Source organism: Vipera berus (genome assembly GCF_964194415.1).
Source record: "Vipera berus genome assembly, chromosome: 2".
In the NCBI taxonomy this organism is placed as follows: Eukaryota; Metazoa; Chordata; class Lepidosauria; order Squamata; family Viperidae; genus Vipera; species Vipera berus.
Window position 1 is genome coordinate 197,370,905 of NC_138203.1, and position 25,673 is coordinate 197,396,577.

A 25,673-nucleotide genomic window follows, 5' to 3' on the forward strand; every position below is an offset into this window, starting at 1 on the left:
TCTGTTTTAATAGTTTTACATAATTATCTTAGTTTATTGTTGCACACCTTGCTGTTAAATATATCCCCAGGTATTTAACTTTCTTGACTACCTGAAGGTCTGTTTTTTCTGACAGTTGTTTTTTTATTTGTCTGTAAGGTTTTTGACTATCACTTTAGTCTTTTCTCTGTTTATTTTCAGTCCTGCTACTTCTCCAAATACTTCAATCTTTATCAATAATTTAGGGCTTGTCTCCAACGTGTCTTATAATATAAATACCAAATCATCCGCAAATGCTTGTAGTTTTTTTTATCCCCATTCCTTTAATTTCTGGTTCCTGTCTGACATTTCTATTCAGCACTTCCAAAGTTAAAATAAATAATAATGGAGATAGTGGACACCCTTGTTTTGTGCCTTTTTAATATTAAATTTCTCTGTGAAATCTACATTTAGAATTACTTTAGCCATTTGTCTATCATAAGTTGTTTTAATTATATTTATGAAATTTTCTCCAAAATCCATAGTTTAGTTGTTATACCATAAACTGGCAATTAACATTATCAAAGGCTTTCTGTGCATTTAAAAAAATTAGCGCCATTTGCTTCCCTGGATGCATTTCATAATATTCCAGTGAATCTAAGATCATTCTTAAATTGTTCTTTATTTGTCTCTTTGGTAAGAATCCATTTTGGTTTGGATGTATTAATTCAATCAAAAATCTCTTCAATCTTTCTGCTATTATTGAAGCACAAATTTTATAATCCACATTTAATAGAGATATTGGTCTATAGTTTTTTATCTGCGTAAGGTCTGAGTCTTCTTTTGGTATTGTAATATTGGCTTCTGTCCACGTATTTGGTGATTTGGCCTCTAATAGTACCTGTATTATATGTACATAAGTTATTACTATTGTTAACCGTGTTAAAGTTATGAGGTAAGCCGTCTGACAGAAGAACACGCGGGAATTTTGACAGCTGTCAAAATTCCCCGGCAGTGCGCAAGCGCAACCCGGTTGACAGCTCGCGGCTGTCAAAACAACGCAGAACCGCCCAGCCACGAGGAGAGAGAACTGTCAGAGGCGGCCGAGACGATTGGAGGAGAGAACCGCGGCACGAAAAGACTGAAACCTGATTGGACCGGCCGGCCGGCTGCCGGCTATAAAAGCCGAGCCCGTTGTACCCTTTGGCCTTGCTCTAAATAAACCTTGTTAATGAGCCAGCTGTCACTGAGTGGTCCTTCAGCCACTTCAGTACCTCATTACACACTTCTTGCATTAATGGGCTTAGTATGTCTTGTACACATTTGTAAAATTCTGTGAGTAGAATTGTCTTGTCATTTTTTTCTTTTTATAGCTTCTGTCAGCTCCATCGTTATTTTTCCATTTAGCATGTTTTTAAAGTTCTCTGAAATTTTTGGTAGCTTGACATTTTCTATATATTGCCTTATTTTTCCCTGAGTAATTTCTTCTATATCATAAAGTGTTTCATAAAATTCTTTAATTACCGGTATTTTTTATTATATCATTTTGACATTATAAATCGCCTCTCACATCTTGCAATTTATTTTTCAGTTTTTTCAGTTTATAAGCTAACCATCTACCCAGCTTGTTAACATTTTCAAAAAAGTTTTGTTTTGCTCTTTTAATTTGTTAGGCCATTTCTTCAGCTTCTATTAAATTTAATTTGTGTTTTATTATCTCTATTTATTTTTAAGAGTTTTCTTTTGTGGGTCTCTTTGTAGTTCTGAATCTAATTTCGTAAATTCTTCCTTTAGCTTCATTTGTTGCTGTTGTTTTTTCCTTGTTCTTTTTCACAGAATCCCTTTCTTGGTCTAGGCTTTCCAAGAACCTTTAAACCAATATATACAAAAAAGTCAGAACACAACACCCAGTTTTAGTGGTGACTCCTTCAATAAGGAGTAATAGGATACAATTACAGCAAGTCTGATTTGTTCCAGTTTTTAGAGTAATAAGATGTCAAATTAATGTTTTAATAACATGAGGTGAAGCAGCAGTTTGTCATATTTTCATAAATAACAATAAATATAGTTAAATATGCATATAACTAAATCTTAAACTCTGCTTTTTCTATTGTGATCCATTTAATACTCTCATTTAATGTTACAAAAGAAACTGCCTGAAGAATATTAAAAACAGAAAACAATAGCAAAAGTCATTTGACATATTGCAGTAGATAATAATTATCCCATCTATTTATTCTAGGCTGGAGGAGGAGGAGGAAGAATTTTTATCTTTTTTGTTTGTTTGTTTCTATCCTTATACTGAATGTATATATAAGAATCTATAGAGTCTATTGGCAAAACCAGCACTTTCTAATGATATTGTGCTTTTGGAAAATTTTATCTATTTGACTTCTGAGGCCTGGTGGTGCAGTGGTTACAATACAGTATTGCAAGCTAATTCTGCCCACTCTCCTGAGTACCATCTTTGAATTAAGTGATGCTGTCAATACTCTGGTTTGGTATCTGGAGGTGGTGGGAGTTTGGATAGGAAACAACAGGCTTCAGAAAACCCTAGCAAGATCTATAGCTTTGGGTTTGGGGGCCTTCTGATTCCAGGGACTTATCTCTTATACTTGTTCTGAATGGAGTAGCAGTACACCCAAACAGAACCTATGTGCAACTTGGGAGTCTGGACTTGCATCTGCTGTTCATAGAGCAGATAGCAGCTGTGCCAGGAAGACTGTGTGACTACACATTGTGTGCCAGTTGTGCCCATTCCTGCACCCAGAGGCTTTATTCTTGCCTTGATCACTTGCTGAATGCTGTAATATACTCTACATGAGTATCATAACAAATATCAATACTTTTTGAAATTTTTTAAAAAATTGATTTAAAAAGAAACCAAAACCACTGTGGTTTTAGTTCACACTTTGTTGTGAAGATATTTTGAATAATATTGCCTATTTTTTCAGTACATTTGAATTTGTTTACATGACCATCAGATGTGATAAAATGTTCCTTCTGTATCACAATATATACAATTCCACATTATAATGCCTTGGTAAGGCCACATTTGGAATACTGCATCCAGTTTTGGTCACCATGATGTAAAAAAAGATGCTGAGACTCTAGAAAGAGTACAGAGTACAGAGAAGAGCAACAAAGATGATTAGGGAATTGGAGGTTAAAACATATAAGGAATAGTTGCTGGAATTGGGTATGTCTAGTTTAATGAAGAGAAGGAGTAGGGGTGACATAATAGCAGTGTTCCAATATCTCAGGAGTTGCCACAAAGAAGAGGGAGTCAAGCTATTCTCCAAAGCACCTGACAAGAAGCAATGGATGGAAACTAATCAAAGAGAGAAGCAACCTAGAACTAAGGAGAAATTTCCTGACAGTTAGAATAATTAATCAGACTTACCTCCAGAAGTTGTGAATGTTCCAACACTGAAAGTTTTTAAGAAGACACTGGACAGCCATATGTTTGAAATGATATAGGGCAGTCATGGCAAACCTTTTAGAGATGGAGTGTCCAACCGCAACCCAAAACCCACTTATTTATCGCAAAGTGCCAGGGCCGCATCAGCATTGTGATGCCTTCAGGGGAGGTGGGGGGCATGGCCCACTGGGTGGGCATAGCTGTGGTAGTCACAGCAGACTGGGTGAGCATGGGCGGGGTGGGCGTGGCCATCTCGATGTTCCTCTTGAGGCACGCCTGTGGGGGCTATGCAGGGTTGGGGGAGATCCAGGGGGTCTCTGGTGGGTGGCGCGGTGGGCAGGAGGCTCATCCTGCGGGGTGAGGCAAGGGGCAGGGTGGGGGTGCCATTGCCATGGGGCAAGGTAAGGCGAGGCAGGGGTCCTGGCAGCTGCTGCCTGACACCATCGGTCCCTGCACACAGAGGCCAGCGAGCGCATGGGGGCCAACCTTGGTACCTACCACAGCCACCAGGCACTTGCGCAGGTCCATTAGGTTGCCACCCAGAGCTGCAGGCCCACCCAGCACGAAGGAGGTGAAGCAGTAGGCTAGGAAGCCCCACATAGAGGCGGTAGAGCATGGCTAGGGCCAGTAGGCAAAAGGCCACCCTAAGCAGGGAAAACCGGATCCCCATCAGTGTCATGGTCACCCAGGCCCAGCAGAGATGTGGGGGAGACACGCAATCCTAGCTGGGGCTGAGCATGGGCATGTTCTACTACCTCTACTCGAGCTTTCTAGCTGGCCGCTTTGCCTCCTTTGTGCTGGTCGGGCCAGGCGCTTTGGGGACAGCCTAATGAACCTGTGTGAGCTGCTGGCGGTGGCATGCATGCCCACAGAGTGGGCTCTGAGTGCCGCCTCTGGCACGCATGACATAGATTCACCACCATTGGTATAGGGTTTCCTACCTGAGCAGGCCCCTTCCAACTCTATTATTATTGTTGTTATTGTTGTTGTTGTTATATTTCCATTTATTATTATTATTTGACTATTTGATTTATTATTGACAGAGTAATATACAAGTAGTCCTCACTTACTGATTGCAGTTGGGACTAGTAAATCCATTATTAAAAGGTCATTAAATGAAAGATCAAGTGACTGTGCCCAACTTTATCAGTTGCGGCTGTATTCATTAACTGTGACTTGCTACTTCTTGCCGGCTTTCCAACTGATTTTGCTTCTTTGGAAACTGGCTGTGAACGCAACAAATGGTGATCATGTGACCATGCACACTGGTTGTCAAATGACATCAGTTATGATGTGACAACTGCAACTACCAATCTCATTATTCAGCCTTTTTGAAGCTTCTAACAGTCACTGAATGAGTGATCATTAAGCAAGGATTATACCACCTGTAAAACATTTTATATAATCTCTTAAATTATATCTTGGAATAAATCTTATTGAATTTTCCATAAATAATCTTCCCAGTATTGTAGTGTAATTGTTTCTTTAAAATTATGCATCCATTTTGTCATACAGTCTTTAAACTTGTTCTGTCTCCATGTCATATTTTAATAGCAATTTTTATATATGATCTATAGGTGATCTAAGTTCTGTATAAGTGTTTCAGTTACTATCACTTGTCTTAAAAAGCCTCCATTCTTAAGACTGTTATTTATTTTTCTGACAACCAGTAAATATATCAGGCATGGCAATTTTTGGACTTTACCAAATAATTTTTGCTATGTCTTTAGTCTATTTTTAAATCTGGATATGTTATAACTGCATACATAATTACATATTTCTTATAATAATTGTCTACAGAATAAAAGGAGTTTGAAGCTGAACCAAAAGGCAAGATTGTCTTATCATATGTTCTGTTATTTACTGATGTTTTGTTTTGTTTTCTATGTACCCATGTGTCTTCACATTTTCTTTTTTTTTCTTTGTGGATTCATTTATTTTATTCTTTAAATGTTTTAAAATAAAATTAATTTAAGACCCCAAATGTATATTCAATTATGAACTTGAGATAAACATAAACTGACCGTCTAAAACTGAAAATAGGCCACTAATAAAACATGGGAAGCTTTAGTTCTCTTAAGTCAGAACTTGAAATACCGTAATAATACAGTTTTCATCTGCAATACCATTACCTGCCTTCAAATTTACACATAAAGATAGCTAGGATGCTACTGAAATGCTGAAGATATCCTCATGAGCCATTCTTGCTGGTGAAAAGGTTTTTTTCTGTATTCTTTAACTTACATGGTATAATAAGGAAAGAACATATTTTAGGACTATTTTATCCTCTTTCTCAATAAAAGCTTTAGAGCCTATTTTTTCCAAGTTTTATGTTACAATACATATGAGAAACTTTAGAATCAATGGAAAAGCTGAACTGTTTGAAAAAGAGAGGTGGAACTCAGTCTGTTCTTTTGATAACTAGCCGATAACCTTCCTGCAAAGTTAATAGTTTACATATTAGGTTTTTCACAAAAAGAGCAGGTTGGCTCTCCTCCAATTTTTCTGGAATTCCACCCATATTTAAATTGTATTAGCAAGACTAACAGTTGAATATTTTTTTCTTTGTTTCCAATAATAACAATTAAACAGCAATTAAACAATTATCAGTTTAATAATATTACAAGAAATGCTGGGTTTGGGTACAAGATCATGTTAACTGAAGTTCATATATTTTGAAAATACACTTCATAGTTGCACTTTTTTATGATTATGCCAATTAGAACCTCTTTCTAGGATCTTTAAAAAATCATTTAAAAGGGTGTAATGTCTGAAGACTGAATAAGATCAAACATGATTGGACTTGACAGTCCCTTCCAATCTATCACTTTACCCAACCAGAAGTTGTTTTCTATAATTTGTTTCATTTCTACATGTTGATATCAGATGTTTTCTTAACATTTCAGTGCATTTAATGTCTGCCTATGATTCCACCTCTAAAGATCTTAGAAAGATAAGATGATGGATGCCCCATATAAGCTGATTCTTTGGTGTCATTTTGGAATGTCACAGCATCCATAACAACTGTTATGGCTTGGCTCTGGACTATCTAAGGGAACACCTGCTGCCGGCATTAACTTCCCATCGTCCTGTGCGCTCCCATAGGGAGGGCCTCCTTAGGGTGCCACAGGGCATGCCGGTGGGTGATCCCCAGAGGGAGGGCATTCTCTGTGAGCGCGCCTGCCCTTTGGAATGATTTACCTGTGGAACTCCGGACTGCCCCCGACCTGCGCTCGTTTCGCCGGGACCTGAAAACCTGGCTTTTCGATTTATCCGGCCTGGACTGAGGGGGGTTTTAGTTTTAAATTTTAACATTGTTTTATTGTTGGGCTATTATTAATTTAATTCTTTTTAATTCTATTTTTATCTTAATTTATATTGTATTTTAAATATTGCCCTGTAAACCGCCCTGAGTCCTTCCGGAATAGGGTGGTATAGAAAACTAATTAATTAATTAATTAATTAATTAATTAATTAATTAATTAAATAAATAAATAAATAAATAAATAAAATAAACTATGAACACCAGGTCTACAGACGCAGAATGGCCAGTGTTAGAATGAAATCCTCCTGATTATCACAGCTGTCACTTTTAATATTTTATAATTAAATATTTACATATTCTAAGGCTTATTAGATATAGTGATAAAGCACATGATGGAATTATCCAACTCAGTCTTCCAGAATTTAATTTGATAAAACTTTAGCATGTGAAGAAATGTTTGTTAAAAATAATAAATCTAGAAAAAGTAGGCATTACCCAATCAGCAGATTTCCTGAGTCTCTGTCATAAAGTTGTAAAACTTGGTTCCAATGGTCTTTTTGGGAATTCTATGTTCTCACGGGAATACAGTATAAATTCTTTTGGATGCAAAAAAAGTTTAAAACAGATTTAAGATATTTCAGAAAAGTATGGTAAATGTATAGCAGACATATGCAATGTAGCTTTTTCTGGTTTATGCAATAGATCAAACTTTCAAATAAAGATTAATTACCTAATTAGCTCACATTCTCCCTGAATTTCACAAAAAAGGGTTTTCATTAGTTTCACAGCAGCAAGGGGAAATGATTAACTCAGCCAAGAATTACAGTTCAACAATTTATTTACAAAGAAAAAAAACACAAAAAGCAATGACTGACCTAGGCAAGGGAAAATAGTTCAAAACTGGGGAAAAACACTAACCACCAAAAGAAATATTTTCTGCCTCTAAATGGACAACCAGAGTTTTGCAGCACCATCAGTAGTCTTAGCACAAATGCTTTTTGTTAATACAAAGGTTATTTTTCATAGCTCATTTGCCACAAATAAAGGACTTTGTCTTTAAGGAGTCAAATGATGCTGCCAATAGTTCAGTACTTTGGATAGAAGATAAAACCAGAAACTTTTAAAGGCTGAAGTTTTTTGGACTTTATAATCTACTTATCAAAGAAATTTTTATTGCAGAAGTAACTGAATACAGCAGGAACTACTATTTTTGTGATACTGTTTCCATCTACCAAGGATTTAATTCTTTTATTTTTGCTGTGTCTATTTCAAAAGGCCATACCAAAAATGCACTGGTTCCCTAGCAATTAATAAAATTTTCTGACTTGGAGGGAAATTCTCCTCCAATAATTTAAATTCATTCACAGAAACTACAGATACAAATCTGAAAGCCTCTAGGAAGGTGAAAGAGCCCTACATTTTCTCCACCTTGCTCTCCTTTTTAAAACAAATAATTAGGACAGAAAAAGTGCTAAGCAAAGTGATTGCTGGAAAACTCAGAAGGAAGCCCGAATATCACAGGCCTCTGAAACAAGCCACGGTGACAATGTAATTTGGGTCTCATGATGTCCTTGAGTAAATGACCCAATTAGGTTCTTGCATGATGACAGCTGTGATGATACCATGAGATCTGCATAATAACCTATGTCATCATTTGCTCTTCTTGCCTCCACTGTAGTCATTTAGGACCAGCTGATGGTCATAACTGTTGCTAGATACAGTAATAATTCTGTGAGAAATGCTTGAGAAAGACAACAAGATCAAACTTTGCAGGCTTATTTTTGAAGTGATCATAAAGTCAGCCCAGGCTTTTGCACTTTAAACCCCGTGATTTTGTGCTTAACTCTGATAAGATTGGTAAACTATGAAGTTTATGGCACAGGTGCAGCTTTAAAAAAACTCAGTGTTTACTTTTGCTCTTAAATGCAGACCCTCATTCAGCTCTATTATTGCCTCTAAAGTGACTTTAAAGTAATTTTTCTTCATTTCCTTTGTTAGAATAAATTTAATTCTGTAAACTCTATCAAAGGAAAAGTGGTAACTTCTTTAAGAGATGAATCTAACCCTTCATCTTCTATCAAGTGCTTTAGAAAGAGAACATATGAGATAGTTAACTAACTCAAATGAAAATTAACCATGCAGATGGGTGGCTGCATAAATTGGATAAATTATTAAATAAATAGGAATTTTATTCTATATGTATCTTCTGAATCATATCCAAAGATATCATTGACCATTTGCACACATATGGTTTGCAAATCACAGAAATGTCAGAGTATTCACTTGGTGGAGATGTTGCATTTTTTATTTTGAATGGAGGAAATGCTGTGTTGTAAGCTCTGACTCAGCATTTCTAACTACAGGATAAGCTGACAGGAAACAGGCAGCCGGAAAAAAGGCAAAGAGAAGAGGGGAGGGGAGAACCTTACATGCAAAGTCACAAGCCCATAAAGTGGAGCAGATAATTTTCTGCAGCAAAAAAGGTAAAAATTAACCTTTTTAAAAGTTAAAAGAATAAACCCTTCAGGAAAAAAAATATAATAAAGTTATAGAAAATAAAATATACTATAGAAAGCATATTGCTGAAACAGTTCAATGTTTAGTTGTTTGTCAATTTTCTTTGAGGACTGACTTGGGATGTGAGTAATTAGGAGTAAATGAAAGTGGTTCTTGCAATTACAGTACTTCAGTTTTCTATGAAAAACAATAAAAAATAAATGTAAGGATCAGTGAGAATGTCAAGTACAGTAAACCTCAACTCCAAAATGAAATATTCCCCATCATGGGTAAAATAGTTGCAGAAGGTTATGGAATCAATTAATGAAATAATTTTTGCTTAACTGTTGGCTGGGAACAGGAACAAGAAAGACTGTGAATACTAATTGCTCTCCAGGATCTATCATGCATGGCCAACAGAATGATGGTTTGCTATTTTCCAGTTTTGCTCATTAAGAGTTCAAAGTATAATTTCAGAAATATATTCAATTCTATTCAACATATATTTAAAATTTGACAAATTAATTTATTAGTTATATGATAGGAGTCCCCAACCCCCAGTCCATTGACCGGCACGTGGCCACGGCATGCCAGAAACCGGTCCACGCAAACAAGCAAAGCCCCATCTGCAGGATGCAGGCAGTACATGAACCCACGCCCCCTCCAATCCGCAGAAAAACCTCTCTATGGAACCAGTCCCTGGTGCTCAAAAGGTTGGGGACCTCTGTGATAGAACATATGTTAAGAAAGTCATGATTTCAGGCAAAATAAAACTGAGCAAAGTGCAAACAAAATAGTTTGATTCACTGCTGTTTAAATCAACTCTTTTTTGTCATTCGGTATAGGTAAAGGAATATTCAGATTTATGTGAAAGAAAAAATATTAGAAATCAGCCTTTTAGAATACCAGTTAGTTTAAATATTATCCAAACTGATCAGTTCATCCTCTTGTGAAAAATATGGTCATCCACAAAATAAAGCTTTTGGAATATTCAGATTATTTTTACTTCTTTTCTTACTCCAATTATGCTGAGAGTACTAAATTTTTTCAAATGTAACTTCACTGCTATGGAAGAAAAACATGGATATAAAGACAGTTTGGGGTCTGAAAACCTTGACAAAAAAATATGAGATGGGACTGTTTTCAGTAACACATTTGAAGCAGCCAAAAAGCTAATGATTCTGCAACAAGAAAGGATAATTAAAACAAATTTGAAAAATCCATTTTTAAAAATCTGACTTTTTTTGTTTAATTTGTGGACGAGTATGGTGTTAATTTTCAAAGAAGGAATGGAAATGAACTAGAATTAGAAGGAAGTATTTTACCACTATTACTGACCACTGCATCTGTGAGCCGAAAAATAGATTCAAGGAGAAACCAGAGCAGCTTCCAAGCATTTGCTTTAATATAGGAATGAATAAAATTGGAATCCTGTATGAAAAATATTTAAAGGCAATTCAACAGTTGTACCAAACAGAAACCTAATTACAGAACCTGTTATTAAAGAAATGATATAACTGGTGTGGTTTGCAGACAAACTCTCAATGTATCAATCTGAATTTGCCAGAAATAATCTTTTGGTTGCTATACTAACAAATCTGAGGAATGTGTACCAGTTAAATGATTACTTTTGACTTTAAATCAGTTTTATGACCTCAGATATTATCAATGCCTTATTAACTGGGATGAATTTTCAACATTGGAGACAAAATCAATCAGTAGGAAAATTTTCTGAATTATGAAGAATAGTATTTGCCTCACTGGTTCATGTTTGCACTTTTTAACTAATCCACAGAGCTATAAAGGTTGAGGACTGCTGGTTTAGAGTATCAATAAAGGAGACTAGAGCACTGATGATGTTACATAGTTTGGGTAATGAAATGTCTGCAAGAAAAAAATATATTTCAGAGAGCTCCAAGGAAGCCTCAGTGTAGAGTATATTTAGTTTCCATTTTCCTTTTAATATCCCTATACCATTAGAAATACCTCTTAAAACTAATCATTTTGACTTCCTGAGCATAATTAGGAAAGTGCAGAAGTTTACTATTTTGAAATAACTATCCATTGTACATCTGATGTACAATGTAGTTTCTTCCAAGTAAGAGAAATCACCTATAATCTATGTTGCACTGTGTTTGTGGAAGTAGATTTCTGTCACTAAGTAATGGATGGGTTTGAATAATATATTAGCCCCCTTTGTTTATATAAAAGTTCTTGCATAGATCTGTCAGTTATCATCCCCTCTATAGAAGACATTTGGCTGTGTACCTTGACTCCTATTTAAGCAGAAGACATAGTGAAGATATTGCTCCAGTACCTAATGGCTGTGAGGTTCTCGATTGCTCAAATTCGATCCCAGTAAATGAAAGTGGTTTTGAATGGGAAAGCCCTCTGATCCCATCTTCAGCTTTGGACTGATGGGAGTTGTAATCTGGAGTCCTCCTGGCTCACAACTTCGGTTTGAAGAGCAGGTGGGATTCAAGTAGATTTCCATAATTCCACCTTATGAACTTTTATGAACTTTTTCATAAAAGCTATGAACTTTTCTGCACTGAAAAGCTTTGATCACGTCGGACACGACTTCGCAACTAACAACAACAACAACAACTTATGCCTTATCTCCCATTCAGATTTCTCGGATGTGCTACATATGGGACTAAATTTGAAGAACACCCAAAACTTCAACTGATGCAGAATGCAATTTGCCCATGTAACACCTTGAGGGCTGCAATGATTACCATTTTTTTTTCTGGGTGTAATTCAAGGTGCTGTATTTAACGCCCTTCATGGGTTCTGATGTTATCTCCTTGTCCTTTGAAGTCAGTAATGTAAGGTTTCCTCCGGGTCCTCATCCTTAAAAAATGCCATCTGTAAAGATTCCCTATATCAGAGTTTCTCAAATTGTCTTCTCTGGAACAGGATTCTTCCTCACATGAAATGGGCTATAACCTTGATAGATTTCATAAAGCCATCAAGAACTATTTATTTTAGCAGACCTTTGGGATGTAAAGAGCGAACTGGTATAAATGTTATGGTTGTTTCTCAATGTCTGAGTAGCCTATATTGTTTATAAGCCACTCAGAAGAGCACACAAGTCTAATAAAATAAATAGATAAGCATAATTGTAGCCATTTTTAAAAAAACTTTTAAAAATATGCAAGGTGAAGAAAACAGCAGTGTAAATAATTACCATTAAGAAGTAATGACTAAGAAAAAAGTATTCTTAAAAAAATAGTAAAGAAAGGCATTATTCAAACTACAGGAAAGGGAGCATAAAAACCAACCACAGTTATCTCTGCATCTTTATTTAAATATCAATACCTCTTTCTCTTTTTGGTACAATAATTTCATCATAAATATCAGGTAGGAGGGAGAGGAGACTCTACACTGGTGCTTCATCAGAAGTTAGTTACCATCATCAATCATCGTTGCTCTTGTGCCATGCAAAAACAAAAAGTTCTTGATGGCAGGCAGGAATGAAGATTTCAGGAAGATATGTCAAAGAGATTGTACTGATAAGTAGTCTCTGTATATATACATGTCTGAGGTGTATCTTCACTGGGATTATCAGGTAATAAATAAATATTGTTAGCAGTAACCAAGAATTATTTCTTTTCCAAATTGCTGGGCAATCAGATTTTTAAAAAATCAACAATGCCACTATCAGATATAATTTTAGATAGTTTCACTGCACTGCTGTTTATAAAATCCATTTAATTTAAACACAATTTTTATGGGAACTGCGGCAAGCAGTTTTACAGTTTACATTTTACAGTTCACCTTTACTAAATGTAGCACAATGATAAATGTATAATAAATGCTGTTAACCTGGTAGATTCATGTTTATTCTTAGAAAACTGCATGGTTAATGACCATGTTACATAGTTTCATTAATTAACAGCACTGTCAGGCTATAGTTCTGATGTAATCTAGAAAGCTCTACCAAACCAGAGACCAGATTATTTGGCATAGTGAATCCTCTTCTAAGTCTGCAATATTTAAATTTAATCAGGAGGTACTTTTCTGTCATCTTTAGTGCATTTGGAAGTTATCTGAAAGGCTTTCTCATGGGTACTTCTATCCTGCAAGATTGCTTATTAAAAAGCCCACCTAGCCTTTTCTCTGGCGACTTTCCACCTTCACTGAAATGTATGGGAATACACACACACAGGCACACACTAACACACACACACACACACACACACACACACATCTGCAGATTGGCCTGTGATTTCATTCATTTACTTTAGAGCTATTAAGATTATGCTATTCTTATTCATTTATTATTTCTGTTTAACTAACTTCTATTATGCTTTGACATTTACTTTGTACTTCCTGTTGCTAGTCAGCCCACCTGTTCAATAAAAAGTGTCTGTGTGGTTGCTACCCAGACAGGAGGAACTGAGGTAGATGAGACTGAGAAAAAGTATATAACCATGGAGAAGAAGAGGAACGGATTACTAATGTGGAAATAGAAAAGTGAAAAGGAAGTTTTTAAAAGAATGAATTAGAAGAGGGCTATTTTGCATATTACTCATGTGGGGAAAAACTATGAAATTTCAGTGCAACTGTAACTAGATCGGTGTCATCACTTCCTATACACACAAAGGACTATATGTATACGGGAAACTTTTTCACTGAAGCTACTACCCAAACTGCAAACCTAATCAAACAATAATCGAATTCTCATGTGTACCTATAGCATACTCTGTTTCAGATGTTCCTGTGTATATGACAATTGTGGCAGAGAAGCTGCACAAAGCAAGTCCTAACTGAATCTTCCATTGGATGGGGTCTATTTAATTGAACAAAGCACCTTTTCTAATGATATTTTTTCCCAAAAATGTGCTATAAAAATGTGCATATTAAGAGCTGTGCTGGTACAGTGGTTAGAGTGCTGTACTACAGGCTACTTCTGCTGACTGCCAGATGCCAGCAGTTCGGCAGTTTGATTTTCACCGGCCTTCCATCTTCCGAGGTCAGTAAAATGAAGACCCAGATTGTTGAGGGCAATATGCTGAATCTGTAAACTGCTTAGAGAGGGCTAAGTGCTATTGCTATTGCTAATGCTATTGCGTCTCTCAGAAAATTAGTTGATTGGACAAGCCATAATTGATGAATGAATAGATATGTGAGAAGCAATGAGGAGGCCTCAAGAAAGGAAACAACTCATCTTAGTAAAGAGGTCAACTAAATTAATTTTGTGGTTAGTGAGATGACGTAGCCTGTTAATACAGTATATAATTAAACAAAGAGATCAAATTTTATTTAGGTTGTGCAGTCATAAAGCACACGTGTACACAAAACTGAAAATGCATTTTGTCTTGAGGTTCTGACAGAATTCAAAATGAATTTCCCCCCCCCCCCGGTCCACTGAGCTGGAAAGGTTGGAGACCGCTGCTTTAGAGCAGGGCTTTTAAACCGGTGGTACGCCCTGCCCAGCCTAGCCAAGTGTAGCGGGGAGACGGAATGAGCTAAAGCGGTGCAGCGCTGGACTTGCCATAAGAGAGTCCTCAGGAGCTGCAGGGCTGCTGGGCCAAGACAAAGGCCCCAGGATTGGCACTTCCAGCACACCTGGAAGAGAAAGGAGGAGGAGGGCGGAGACAGGAGAGGGTATAAAAGGAGGCAGTTTTGGCGGGAGAGACAAAAAAAAAGCAGCAGCCTTGGGAGGAAAAGTCAGTTGGACCTGCACCAAAGAGAAAAGGAGGGGAGGGAGAGAGGAGAGGAGATAAAACAGGCCAGCCAGGAGCTGATCTACAACTTCGTGACAGCCATCCATGCCAAGCGCACACAGGTGGCAGGAAAAAAAGGGGGGGAAAGCAGCTGGGGTCACCCTCCATGAGGAATGAAGAAAGGCACCATCAGCTGGAGGTGAGGCACAGAGGGAGGGAGGGAGGAAGGAAGGAGATGGGAATGAGAAAGAGGGAGGCAGAGAAGGAGGGAGGGAAACAGGAAGGAAGGAAGGAAGGAAGGAAGGAAGGAAGGAAGGAAGGAAGGAAGGAAGGAAGGAAGGAAGGAAGGAAGGAAGGATCTCTGAGGATGCTTTAGTTACAAAGCTGGGTCGCCTCGCATGGAGAGGGAGTGGGCCTCCCTCTGACCCGTACACTTTGCCCTCCTGCACCCACCATGAGCAACCTGGCCAAGGAGAGTGAGCACAGCAGCCTCGAGGAGGTAAGCGCTGCCGAGGGCCTCCTTGGGCAAGTGGGGCTGGACTGGGTTGGGCTGTGGGGTCCTGGTGCCCTGGGAGCTCGAGGGCCAGGCTGGACACTTGCGCTCTGCTGCCCAGGGATCCGGGTAGCCTGCACCACTGTTTGGGAGTTCCCCACATGGCCCAAGAGGGGCAGTGAGACTCCTCCTGTGGACCATGCCTCAGTGCCCACCCCAGTCCCAACCCCCTCCACTAGAGAACCCCAGATCCCCCCCACAGGCGCCCCCCCCCGACCTGAGTGACATTGAGATGACCATGCCCCCCGGCCATTGACTTTGCTTGTCAGGTTACAAAAGAGGATCTTATGACCCTGGGACAGTGTGACCATCATAAATATGAATTAGTTGCCAAGCATCCAAATGTAAATGATCCTGGGGATGCTGCAATGGTCCTAAGTGTGAAAAATGGTCATAAGTCACTTTTTTCAGTGCCGTTGTAACTTTGAACACTAAGCGAACTGTTTTAAGTCGAGGACTACCAGTACTTTATCACTTTTTTTCTTTTTGATCATCAGGGTTTTGACACCTTACTAGGCAACTGGTGGTACTCAAATTTTGCCATATCCTAAAAGTGGTACAATCAGTGAAAAGGTTGAAAAGCCCTGCTTTAGAGCAGGGGTTTCCAACCCCTGGTCCGTGGACTGGCACTGGTCCACAGCATGCCAGCAAGCAGGCCACACAAACAAGCAAAGCTTCATCCTTGGGATGCAGGCAGTATTCAAAACCATGCCCCTCCGGTCCGCAGAAAAACCTTTCTCCATGGCACCGGTCCCTGGTGCCCAAAAGGTTGGTGACCTCTGCTTTAGAGGACCTCTGTTTAGTCCAATGGACACTACACTGAGGATCACATAGGAGTCCAAATTCTTATTTTGCTATCAACATTTATATAAAGCTGTTTAGTAAGATGATCAGAACATTTGTCGCTGGATGGTAATTAATATAGTAATAACAGCAAGCTCCATCTCTAGTATCAGCTAGAGGTAGTGTAGATGTTGGAATATTTCAACAGTCATCTCCTATGAGATCCAATCAGTTGAAGCTGGATTTCACCAAGAACTGGAACACTGTGAAATGATGACACACTATTTCATTAGGATCTCCACCTATTCTAATACTCCCATCAGCCTCTGTCACTCTGTCATTACTCATGTCATTCTCTTACTCCTCAAACCTCTGCCCTTTTCCATTTGAACAGCTGGCAGGTGCCAGTCAGAACGTGTGACCTGTCAGGCAGTCTTGGTTTATAAAATTTATTGCAAATGAAAATGTTGAAGGATATGTCAACATATGTCAACTACTTATTTCCATGACTATTTAGTATCTGGATAAATCAAGGGAAGTTGGTGATTTTAGTTGCATGAAAGAACACCACAAATATTTAACTGTCTTTGACTATCATTATGGGAAATTTGGATATGCAGCAGTGTAGCATACATTTACTCAGTTTTCATGTGATTTTTGAAACATGTTTCTCATAAAATTGAGGGTTTTTTTAGTACTTTATTTGAACAACTTGCCCATTTGCTTGGTGTCCATACTTCAACACCTTTCTAACTACAATTCTTATGCTGCACTAAAGATATGGCTTTATGGGACTATATAGGCTATTGTATTTTCTCAAAAAGCAAATGGATACACTAAAACTGAATATATAGTTCTGAGAGCTTTCTTCAAAATGAGCAAAAATCATCAATGATTCAAGAATTGAAACTGGGAAATGCCATTCATTTGTAAATGCCCTACATTTTACCTTTGTTTACCTGCTTTCAGTTGTAGGCTATCAAGGACATTTTATTTATTTTAGTTATATTTATATACCGCCCTATTCCCTGAGGACTCAGGGCGGTTTACAGGGAATTAAAAATCCAAAATACAAAAATTAAGAACCAAATTAAAAAATATTAAATTAACCCTGTAGTCAGTTAAAAAGAACCCCAAATTAAAAATTCCTCCTCAGTCTGGGCCCGAGAGCTCAAAGAGCCAGGTCTTCAGGCCCCGGCGGAATGATCGAAGGTCGGGGGCAGTTCTCAGCTCCACCGGCAGCTGGTTCCAGAGGGCAGGCGCTCCCACCGAGAAGGCCCTATCCCTGGGTGTCACCCGCCGGCAGTCTCTTACCGGCGGGACCCTGAGCAGACCCTCCCTGTGGGAGCGCACTGGGCGAAGGGCATTTGATGCCGGCAGCAGGTGTTCCCTCAGATATCCCGGACCCAGGCCATGTAGGGCTTTATAGGTGATAACCAGCACCTTGAATTTCACCCGGAGGGCAACCGGAAGCCAATGCAGCTCACGGAGTAGAGGTGTTACATGGGAGTATCGGGAAACCCCCATTACAACTCGCGCGGCCGCATTCTGCACCAGTTGAAGCCTCCGAGTGGTCTTCAAGGGCAGCCCCATGTAGAGAGCGTTACAGTAGTCCAAACGGGAGGTCACAAGCGCATGAGTAACTGTGCGTAGGGCGTCTCGGTCCAGATAGGGACATACATTTTTCCTGAAGCTTGCCAATTTTTATCATAAATTTATTCCTAATTTTGCTGCACAAACTACAGCGACTCATCTTACCAAGAAGGGGTACATTTTGAATGGGATTCCAACACACTAATAAACTTTTCTTCTTAACAGGAATTAATCTTTTAGATACCCTCTATCATCCAGATCAAGGTGACATTTTCCATTTTCCCTTGAGATCTGTACTTTTATAGTCCACATTGAGGGCACTCTCTGCCAATATTTTCAGGCAAATATTTTTACATGAATTTACTAGGATATTTGTGGCCTTTAAAGAAGTCTTTTAGCAATGGGGCCATCTCCTCAAAGAAGATCCAAACTGACCACAATTTGGAACAGACTTCTCACAAATTCACAGCTTAGGTGGACACATTCTTTTTCCTCATTTTAACTTTAATTTCTTATGTTCCTAGCTTGCAGAATTAGCTAGTGGATAATATATCATTTAAACCAAAATATTCCCTATTTCACAATCCTTATCCCATCTCCATTCTGCACCTGGAAAACTTTCCCCTCTTTTCCTTGGCATCTGGTTCACTCTGGAAAACTTGGGACCAGAAGGAAAGTTCTTTCCCTACCTGATTAAATCTGCACTCAGCTAGAGCAGGATCCATATGTACAGACTCAATTAGATGATCTTCAGGCAATTCTTTCATTTTCTCTTTTCCTCCCTTTCCTTGGGAATGGGGAGAATGACATCACAATTGGTTAGAGTTCTTCGTTCCTTGAAGAAAGATCTCTTCCTGCTCTGCCAGGATAACTAGCCAGCTGAACATTATGGAATATTTTAAACGATCCATTTCCTCCTCCATGACTTTTCATATGCTCAAATTAGAGCAGATTTCAATGCCAATGTTTCTTTTCCACATTCAGCAGCATGACAAGTTTTCAGCCAACAAATTAGCTTGACATTACATCCCCCCTCCTTCCCATAGAGGCTTTGGCATACAGTTTCCCTGGCATCTATTAGTAACCTACTATGTATGAAGAGTCTAGATGCAAGCTCCCAGGTGAATGGCTTCAATTTTTGAAGATGCAGAGATGTGTATAAAGTTGGGAGAAGAGGAAATGAAAGAGAATAGTGATTTGCTTAATATGCGTAAGACCAGCATATCTGCCTGATGATTGGATCACTGTCATTATTGTTTCCTTGCATGGGTAGCAAGAAGGAATGCTAAAAAAATAGTAGGGAATTCATTTGTTAAGTATGCTTGAGAAATTGTTTAGAATATTCTGATTAAAAGGATTCAAGAGGTAGCAATGAGCAAACATTTGGGAACTGCTATGAAGATATTTATGTTTTACTCTTGTTTACCTGTTTTTACTTGCAGGCTATCTGCTGTAAAAGAAAACAACACAAAACATGAAATATAATCCACTCACTAATTTTTAATAACCAAAAAAATAAAATGAAAATACAGCAGTAACTTATTTGTCAGATAAAGTTTGCTTACCAGGTAAGCAGACAATTGCAAGTAGTCTTCGAACTGCACAAAAGCAGATAATGAACAGAGATCCTTCAATCCTTTCCCCTAGTAGAAACTACATCTTTGCCTCTGCATTTTGTACATGGCACCCACCCTATCTAAACCTATCTACAAACAGCAAGGTATTCCTGCTATTGTACTGACCAGGCTGTTTTTCTATTTTTTTTAAAAAAAAGCCAATCCCAAAGTACAAAAATAAAATTCAAGCATGGAAACATTCATTCAAAGCAGCCAAGGTTTATGTTAGATGCAGAACTGAACTATTTAATGCTAACTCAAATTAAACTCATTACTGTCTTTTCAAACTTAGGACATCTGAAGTAGCCATTCTTGCTTCAAAACAGTGCTCTCCATATGTTTGCACAACTTTTATGTTCTGTGTAGCTTAAATTAAACTGAATGTATATATTCTAGAAGTATGGGTCTGCATGTGAACACTACATGAAAAAATACCATACCGTAGATAACCATTTGATAATTATAAGCACAGAAATTCATCATGCAAGTCTTCCTCCACTTTGCTTTTATTGGACATGTATATCCTACAACTGAGCTGTATAAGCCATTAGCTAATGCAGAACTTGTTTTCTTGCTGACCTATAATTAATATTGAAAACTGTTTCAAAATGAGACACATAATGACGAGGCCTGCCCTCTAATAGCCAACATTTGTCTATATAGCATACAATTTATACACATTCACTCCCCCCCCAAATCTCACCTGTTTAAGTAGATTTTTTTCTAATAATGCATATGTAAGATAGCACCCTGCATTTAAAATTCTAAAAAGTGTATTTTCTAGGAAATATCGAAACCTTTTCCTGTCACTTTGGCTTAACGCGTCAGTGCTGGCCCTTCAATCCTCTGAAGGGTGGTTTGCCTTTTTTCGTCGTCCTTTTTCGCTCTTTTCCCGCTTTGAACAGCTCAGACCTGATTTAAAAAATAGTTCACGAGGTTGATTAATATTTCCTCATAAGTGAAATACGCGAAGGCGGGCTGTCACTCATCGCAGTTACCTTTTAACATGCAGCGGGCTTGACTTCTAAATCAACATGCTGCTTATGAAAACAAAACCAAATAATAATAATAATAATAACAACAAACCAGTAGGCTGCAGAGGGCAAAATAAGAAACCGAAAAGGAAAAAAAGAAAGTAAGGTAGGGAAGAAAAAAGAAACTGTAGCGGAAAGGGGCACGTTTGGAGAAGGGGAAAAAATAAAAGGAGGAGGAGGAGGTGGTGGTGGAGGAGGCCCTGCCGGGGGCTGCAGTTGCTGTTCTCAGTCAACAGGTTGCACCGTTCCCCCTCGGCTGCCCCGCAATGCGCGAGCCCGTGCGCTCGCGCGCCCGCGGGCGCCTTCCCTGCGCGCGCTCCCGGGCTCTGCCGCGTCTCTGCTCTCTTTCCCTGTCTGGGGGAGGGTGGGGGGAAAAGACGGAGGAGGAGGAGGAGGAGGCGGAGGCTGCCGCTGCTGAGGCTGCTAGCACGGTCGTCGTCCTCCATTTTGTGGCTGGGGCAAACCGTAGAGCTGAGCGCAGACGGAGTGGCTGGCGGGGGGAGGAGGAAGAGGAGGAGGAAGAAAAAGAGAAGGAGGAGGCGGAGGAGGACAGGAAGAAGAAGGGGAGGGCGGGACGCCCGTGCAGAGGGAGGAGGCGGGGGAGACGTGGAGAAGGAGAGGAGGGAGAAAGTGTGACTTTAATTAATCGCGGAGGGCAGAAGTGTGTGCGTGTGCTGCACGCGAGCGGGGGTGGGTGGGAGAGGAGCAGGTGAGGGGCTGCGGCCGTGTGTGTGTGAGTGTGTGTGTGTTCGTGCGCGCGCGCGCGCGTGCGCGTGTGTAGGAGCGCGGTCCGCCTGTCAGTGTGCGGGTGGGGAGGAAAGGGAGGGGGCGGCTGCTTACCTCCTCATCTGCAAAGGGGCGGCTGCTTTCACCCCCCCCCACCCCCAATCCCGTCGCCCCGTAACTGCTTCCTTCCAGTCCCCACCAAGTTGTTTATTTGCTTCGCTGCGTGCTGGAGCCATGGAAGTTGGTGGTTAGGAGGACTCCCAGCGCCCCCACTGGATACGGTAAGGGGTGTCTTCTTTTTTTTCTTCAATCCCCCCCCCCCTAGGTGTGGGCCGAGGGAGGAATGGTTTCTACTTTTAGGCTCTGTCCCTCTCGAAGGGAGGTGCACGGCTGAAGCGGCGGCCGAGTGCTTTTTTCCGTAGAGGTCACCCTCCACCCTGTCAGTAATGCCTCCCCCCCCACTCCCGCCATTAAGATCTAATGGCTCGGTGCCGAGTGGTGAAGCCAGAGAAGGAAGGGTTGGCAGCCCCTTCCCTCGATCCATTGCGTCGCTTAACTTTAAAGTCCTCCTCATTAAATTGGGACGAGGGAGAAGGCTCTGCTGTGGTTTAAATAACGCTCATATATGTACGCATCTATATCTATAATGTAGACCGGGGTGTGTGTGTGGGGGGGTGGTGGAAGAGTGATTTCCTATTCTGTTCCACAACCATCTTTGGCTCATTTTAATCCCATAAGAGAATGTCCAAAATAGGGACTCTTCTTGGAAAGGAACGATTTTAAGTTTGCAATCCTGTATCTGTTTACTTAGGAGTAAGGGACTCTGAATTCAACGGGACTTCCTTCTGATAGACGTGTAAATGGGACTGCACTGCAAAAGTAGTATAAATCTTATGTAATGGGTTCCTCCCTCTACTTTTATCTTCCCCGCGACTTCAAAAAAAGTCTATTTGCGAGGTTTGGGGTTGTTGTTGTTTTTTTAAAAAAATGTTCACTGTTTTTAAAAAAAAAGTATGCTATCGCCTCCCTTTTGTTCCCCCTTTTTTATTTTGGCGGCCCCATGGATTGGAAACAGACAAGGAGTTGAAAACTTGGACTTGGTTGGAATTTTTTTTTTAACCAAAGGGCTGATGTTATTTTGCAGAAGTGGGCGTGCCAGGCAAATGCTCAACAGGTCCCGACACATTTTTTCTTTCTTTTTTTTAATCTTTACAAGAAGGAGAATTTCAACTCAAAAAAAGATTAAATATCTTTGGAGTTGCTTTTTTTCTCTTCCAGCAACTGAATCACATGATAGATTTATCCCTTTGGCGTTGCCTGTCATATAATGACAAGGAGAGAAACTTGTCAAATGTGGTAACTCCGGTTCTTTTTCTGTCCTTCCCTCTTTTTTTTTACTTTAGAGCTATGTGGATCTTTTAAAATTGCACAATTCTTTTTGTCAAGACCCAAAAATAATTTTTAAAGTTTCATGCAACTTTTGAGGAGGATATGCAGAATTGGCTGTGTCATTTGTATATTTTGCCTTTTTGTTTATTATAAGTCACCTTCTTGCCATTCTTAAATACCCTAGGCAGTTTCATGAATTTCTGGAAAATTTGTGCAAATATGATAGATAAATGTTACTATAATAATTTTTGGTATTTTAAGAATAAGATCTTATTTCTAAATTACTATTTCTAAATAAACAGCCACACTATATAGTAAGATTTCTTTCCTAATGAAAGTTAAGAGTAGATCATACTGAGAAATTTGGATAATGAATGAATGATACATACAAATGCAACAATATTTAGATAGACCTGAGAGAGATTTCTTGAAAATAAAATAATTTAGGAAAAGTATAGAAACAAATGAAAGTTACTTTTTGTTTTACTGTTTATAAACTGCCTTTAATTTGACATGAATTAAATGCTATATTAAATAGCTCATTTGGGGTTTTTTTTTGTTTGATTATATTAGACAATTATTATTTGATTAAATTAAGATAACTTTCAAGCCATCGGGGTGCTTTGTATTAGAAATATTATTTAAGAGACATTGGGAACTATTAAGTCTATCTTTTTAATATTCTTTTCTAGGGGTCAGTACTTTGTAAATACTTATACTTCTGATCTCAGGCTAATGGTGTTTTTTTTGTTTTTTTTAATTAGTATTAAAATAATGGAGCCCAAAGAATCATTGAAATCCACTGGAAGGGAGGAAAGAGGGAAAAGTGTTCACTTTCATCCATCCTTTAGGGGTGGTGCTTCTGTCAAGACTCCAGTATCTACATCTACCCTGTCTGCCTCTTCTCAATCTGACTCCAAGCAACCTGTTCTGTGTGACTTGCCAAAAGGGTTAGGAAGCAATGTGCCACAGCCGGATCTCTCCAAAGCAGTGTCACTCTCAATGGGACTGTATATGGGTGAAACCGATACAAAAGTAATGGGAAATGAACTTGGATTTCCTCAGCAAGGCCAAATCAGCCTCTCCTCTGGAGAAACAGATTTTAGACTCCTTGAAGAAAGCATAGCAAGCTTGAATAAATCCTCTAGTCTGACAGAAGGCTCAAAAGGAGTTGCATCTACTGATGTGTCCCTAGAACCAGAGTTCCCAGCTATGACTAGTCGTGATCTTACTTTAAATCAAGGGTCTTTAGCACAAGGCCAAGTTGACAACAACAGTGGCAACTTGAAGCTCTTTTCGGAAGACCAAAGCACCTTTGATATTTTGCAAGATTTTGATTTGCCACCGGTGTCTCCTGGAAGAGAAACAAATGGAAGCCCTTGGAGAATGGATCCTGTTCTGGATGAAAGTAGCTTGCTTTCGCCTCTTGGTGGGGATGAGAGTTTTCTTTTGGAAGGAAATGAAATGGAGGATTGCAAGCCTCCCATTTTACCAGACACAAAGCCTAATATTAATGAATGTGAGGATCTTTTGTCAAGTTCTACAATGCAGATGCCACAAGTGAAAACTGAAAAAGAAGATTTTATTGAATTGTGTACCCCTGGAGTAATAAAGCAGGAGAAAATAGGCACAACTTACTGCCAGGCTACTTTTTCTGGATCAAGTATGGTTGGAAATAAAACATCTGCCATTTCTGTTCATGGTGTTAGTACTTCTGGAGGACAAGTTTACCACTATGATTTGAACACTCAACAGCAGGATAAGAAACCAGTTTTCAATGCCATTCCGTCTCATCCTGCTAGTTCAGAAAATTGGAATAGGTGCCAGGGATCTGGAGATGATGCCCTTGCACCAGTGGGTGCTTTGAATTTTTCAAACAGATCTGTCTTCTCTAATGGATATTCAAGGTAAGATACTTTTTTTCTATTTAAACTTAATAGAACGCTTCTATGTAATATGAAGGTAGTAATAATAATGTTCGTTGAAAAATAAGCTGTATACAGTGCGGGTCAAGTCATTGCAAGTTTACATTTTATAATTATAATAAAAGAGAAAATAAAAATGGCTACTATTGCCATTCAGGTTACTTTTTAGCTAAAGACAATAAATTAGTTCCAATTTTCATTCAATTAGTTTCAGTATTCAGTTCAATATTGCATTGGTTCTCATGATATTGAACAAAAATCTATTTTATTTATTCTTTACTCATTTTAGCAAATAAAATACAAAGCCTAGGATTTTTGTAGTAGGATTTAAATTTTAATACTGAACATGAGTAAATTTTGGACAATGTGCAGATTAAGCTATGGGAAATAGTGTTTTTGTCACTGCTAACTGTGGAAAAAATGTTGGATATTAAGATTCAGAAGTATAAAATTTGTCGCTGTCATCTGACAATTTAAATTCTATATTGTTACATCTTTTTTCCTGTAAGATTAAAATTTCATTTAATGTTTAATCTATATTTAAGTGATTTCAGGCAGCTATATTCTAACAGAAGTATCATCTTTAATTTTTGCAGTACTTAATTTTTTTCTTCTAACAAATGTTGGCATCTATTTTTCTTAGTAAACTTGCTGTTCCTTGGAAAGTTGAGTTCTAATGGATTTTTACTTAACCAGATATAATTTACCTGTGAGTTTGTTATTGGAATAAAATATTAAAGTATTGTATATTAGTAGTAGTCCAGTTTTCATTGAACTATTTTGTTCTTTTGTTTTTTTGGTCTTTGTTAAGAACATAGGCACACATATGAAATAGCACAAAACATGCATCAATTTTCTACTTTCTATATGTTATGTTTTCACTCATGACAATTACTGTGGTGGAGGAAAAGAAGAAATAGTTTGGACACTATATCACTATATAGAGAAGGGAATATTGTAATGCAATGTATATTGCTTCATATTAATTTGATTTTAAACAACCTTTTTAAAAGTAGAAACAATTTTATAGTACATACTTGTTGCAAGTTGCCTTTTATTTTTCTTTTCATATTTTTCTTATGTTAATTGTTATGTGGTGAGTTTACAACAAATCTCATGGAATTAAAATTCTGCAAATAAGCTGCTTGTATCATTCTTTTTGTAAAAATATCAACAAAAAGAACACCCTTTAAACAGTTTATACTTTTGTAGTGAAGCTGTACATCTTTAGGAGGTTTATGC

The 25,673-nt window shown here is 38.6% G+C and overlaps 1 protein-coding gene and 2 long non-coding RNA genes across 5 annotated transcripts in view; 1 reads left to right on the forward strand and 2 right to left on the reverse strand.

The window, feature by feature from the left end:
- Window positions 1-1,261: 1,261 nt before the first annotated feature.
- Window positions 1,262-20,220, reverse strand: LOC308663502. The gene is made up of 5 exons (XR_014025412.1): window positions 20,061-20,220; window positions 19,168-19,188; window positions 10,479-10,571; window positions 7,140-7,240; window positions 1,262-1,826 (listed from the first exon to the last, which is right to left on the reverse strand). It is a non-coding gene; the product is annotated as an uncharacterized lncRNA (long non-coding RNA).
- On the reverse strand, window positions 14,397-19,105 carry LOC308663503. The gene is made up of 3 exons (XR_014025413.1): window positions 18,831-19,105; window positions 18,431-18,528; window positions 14,397-14,714 (listed from the first exon to the last, which is right to left on the reverse strand). It is a non-coding gene; the product is annotated as an uncharacterized lncRNA (long non-coding RNA).
- Window positions 20,221-20,986: 766 nt separating the features above from the next.
- The window catches only part of NR3C1 (nuclear receptor subfamily 3 group C member 1), a 63,806-nt gene continuing 59,119 nt past the window's right edge, over window positions 20,987-25,673 (forward strand). Inside the window, exons 1-2 of one of the 3 annotated variants that reach the window (XM_081319963.1) lie at window positions 20,987-21,398; window positions 23,271-24,413. In XM_081319963.1, the coding sequence (XP_081176089.1) occupies window positions 23,281-24,413 (1,133 nt within the window). In that variant the 5' untranslated portion in view covers window positions 20,987-21,398; window positions 23,271-23,280. Of the gene's footprint in view, window positions 21,399-21,973; window positions 22,292-22,705; window positions 24,414-25,673 lie in introns of those variants that run through there. The other 2 variants (XM_081319961.1, XM_081319962.1) reach the window with 2 other exon arrangements.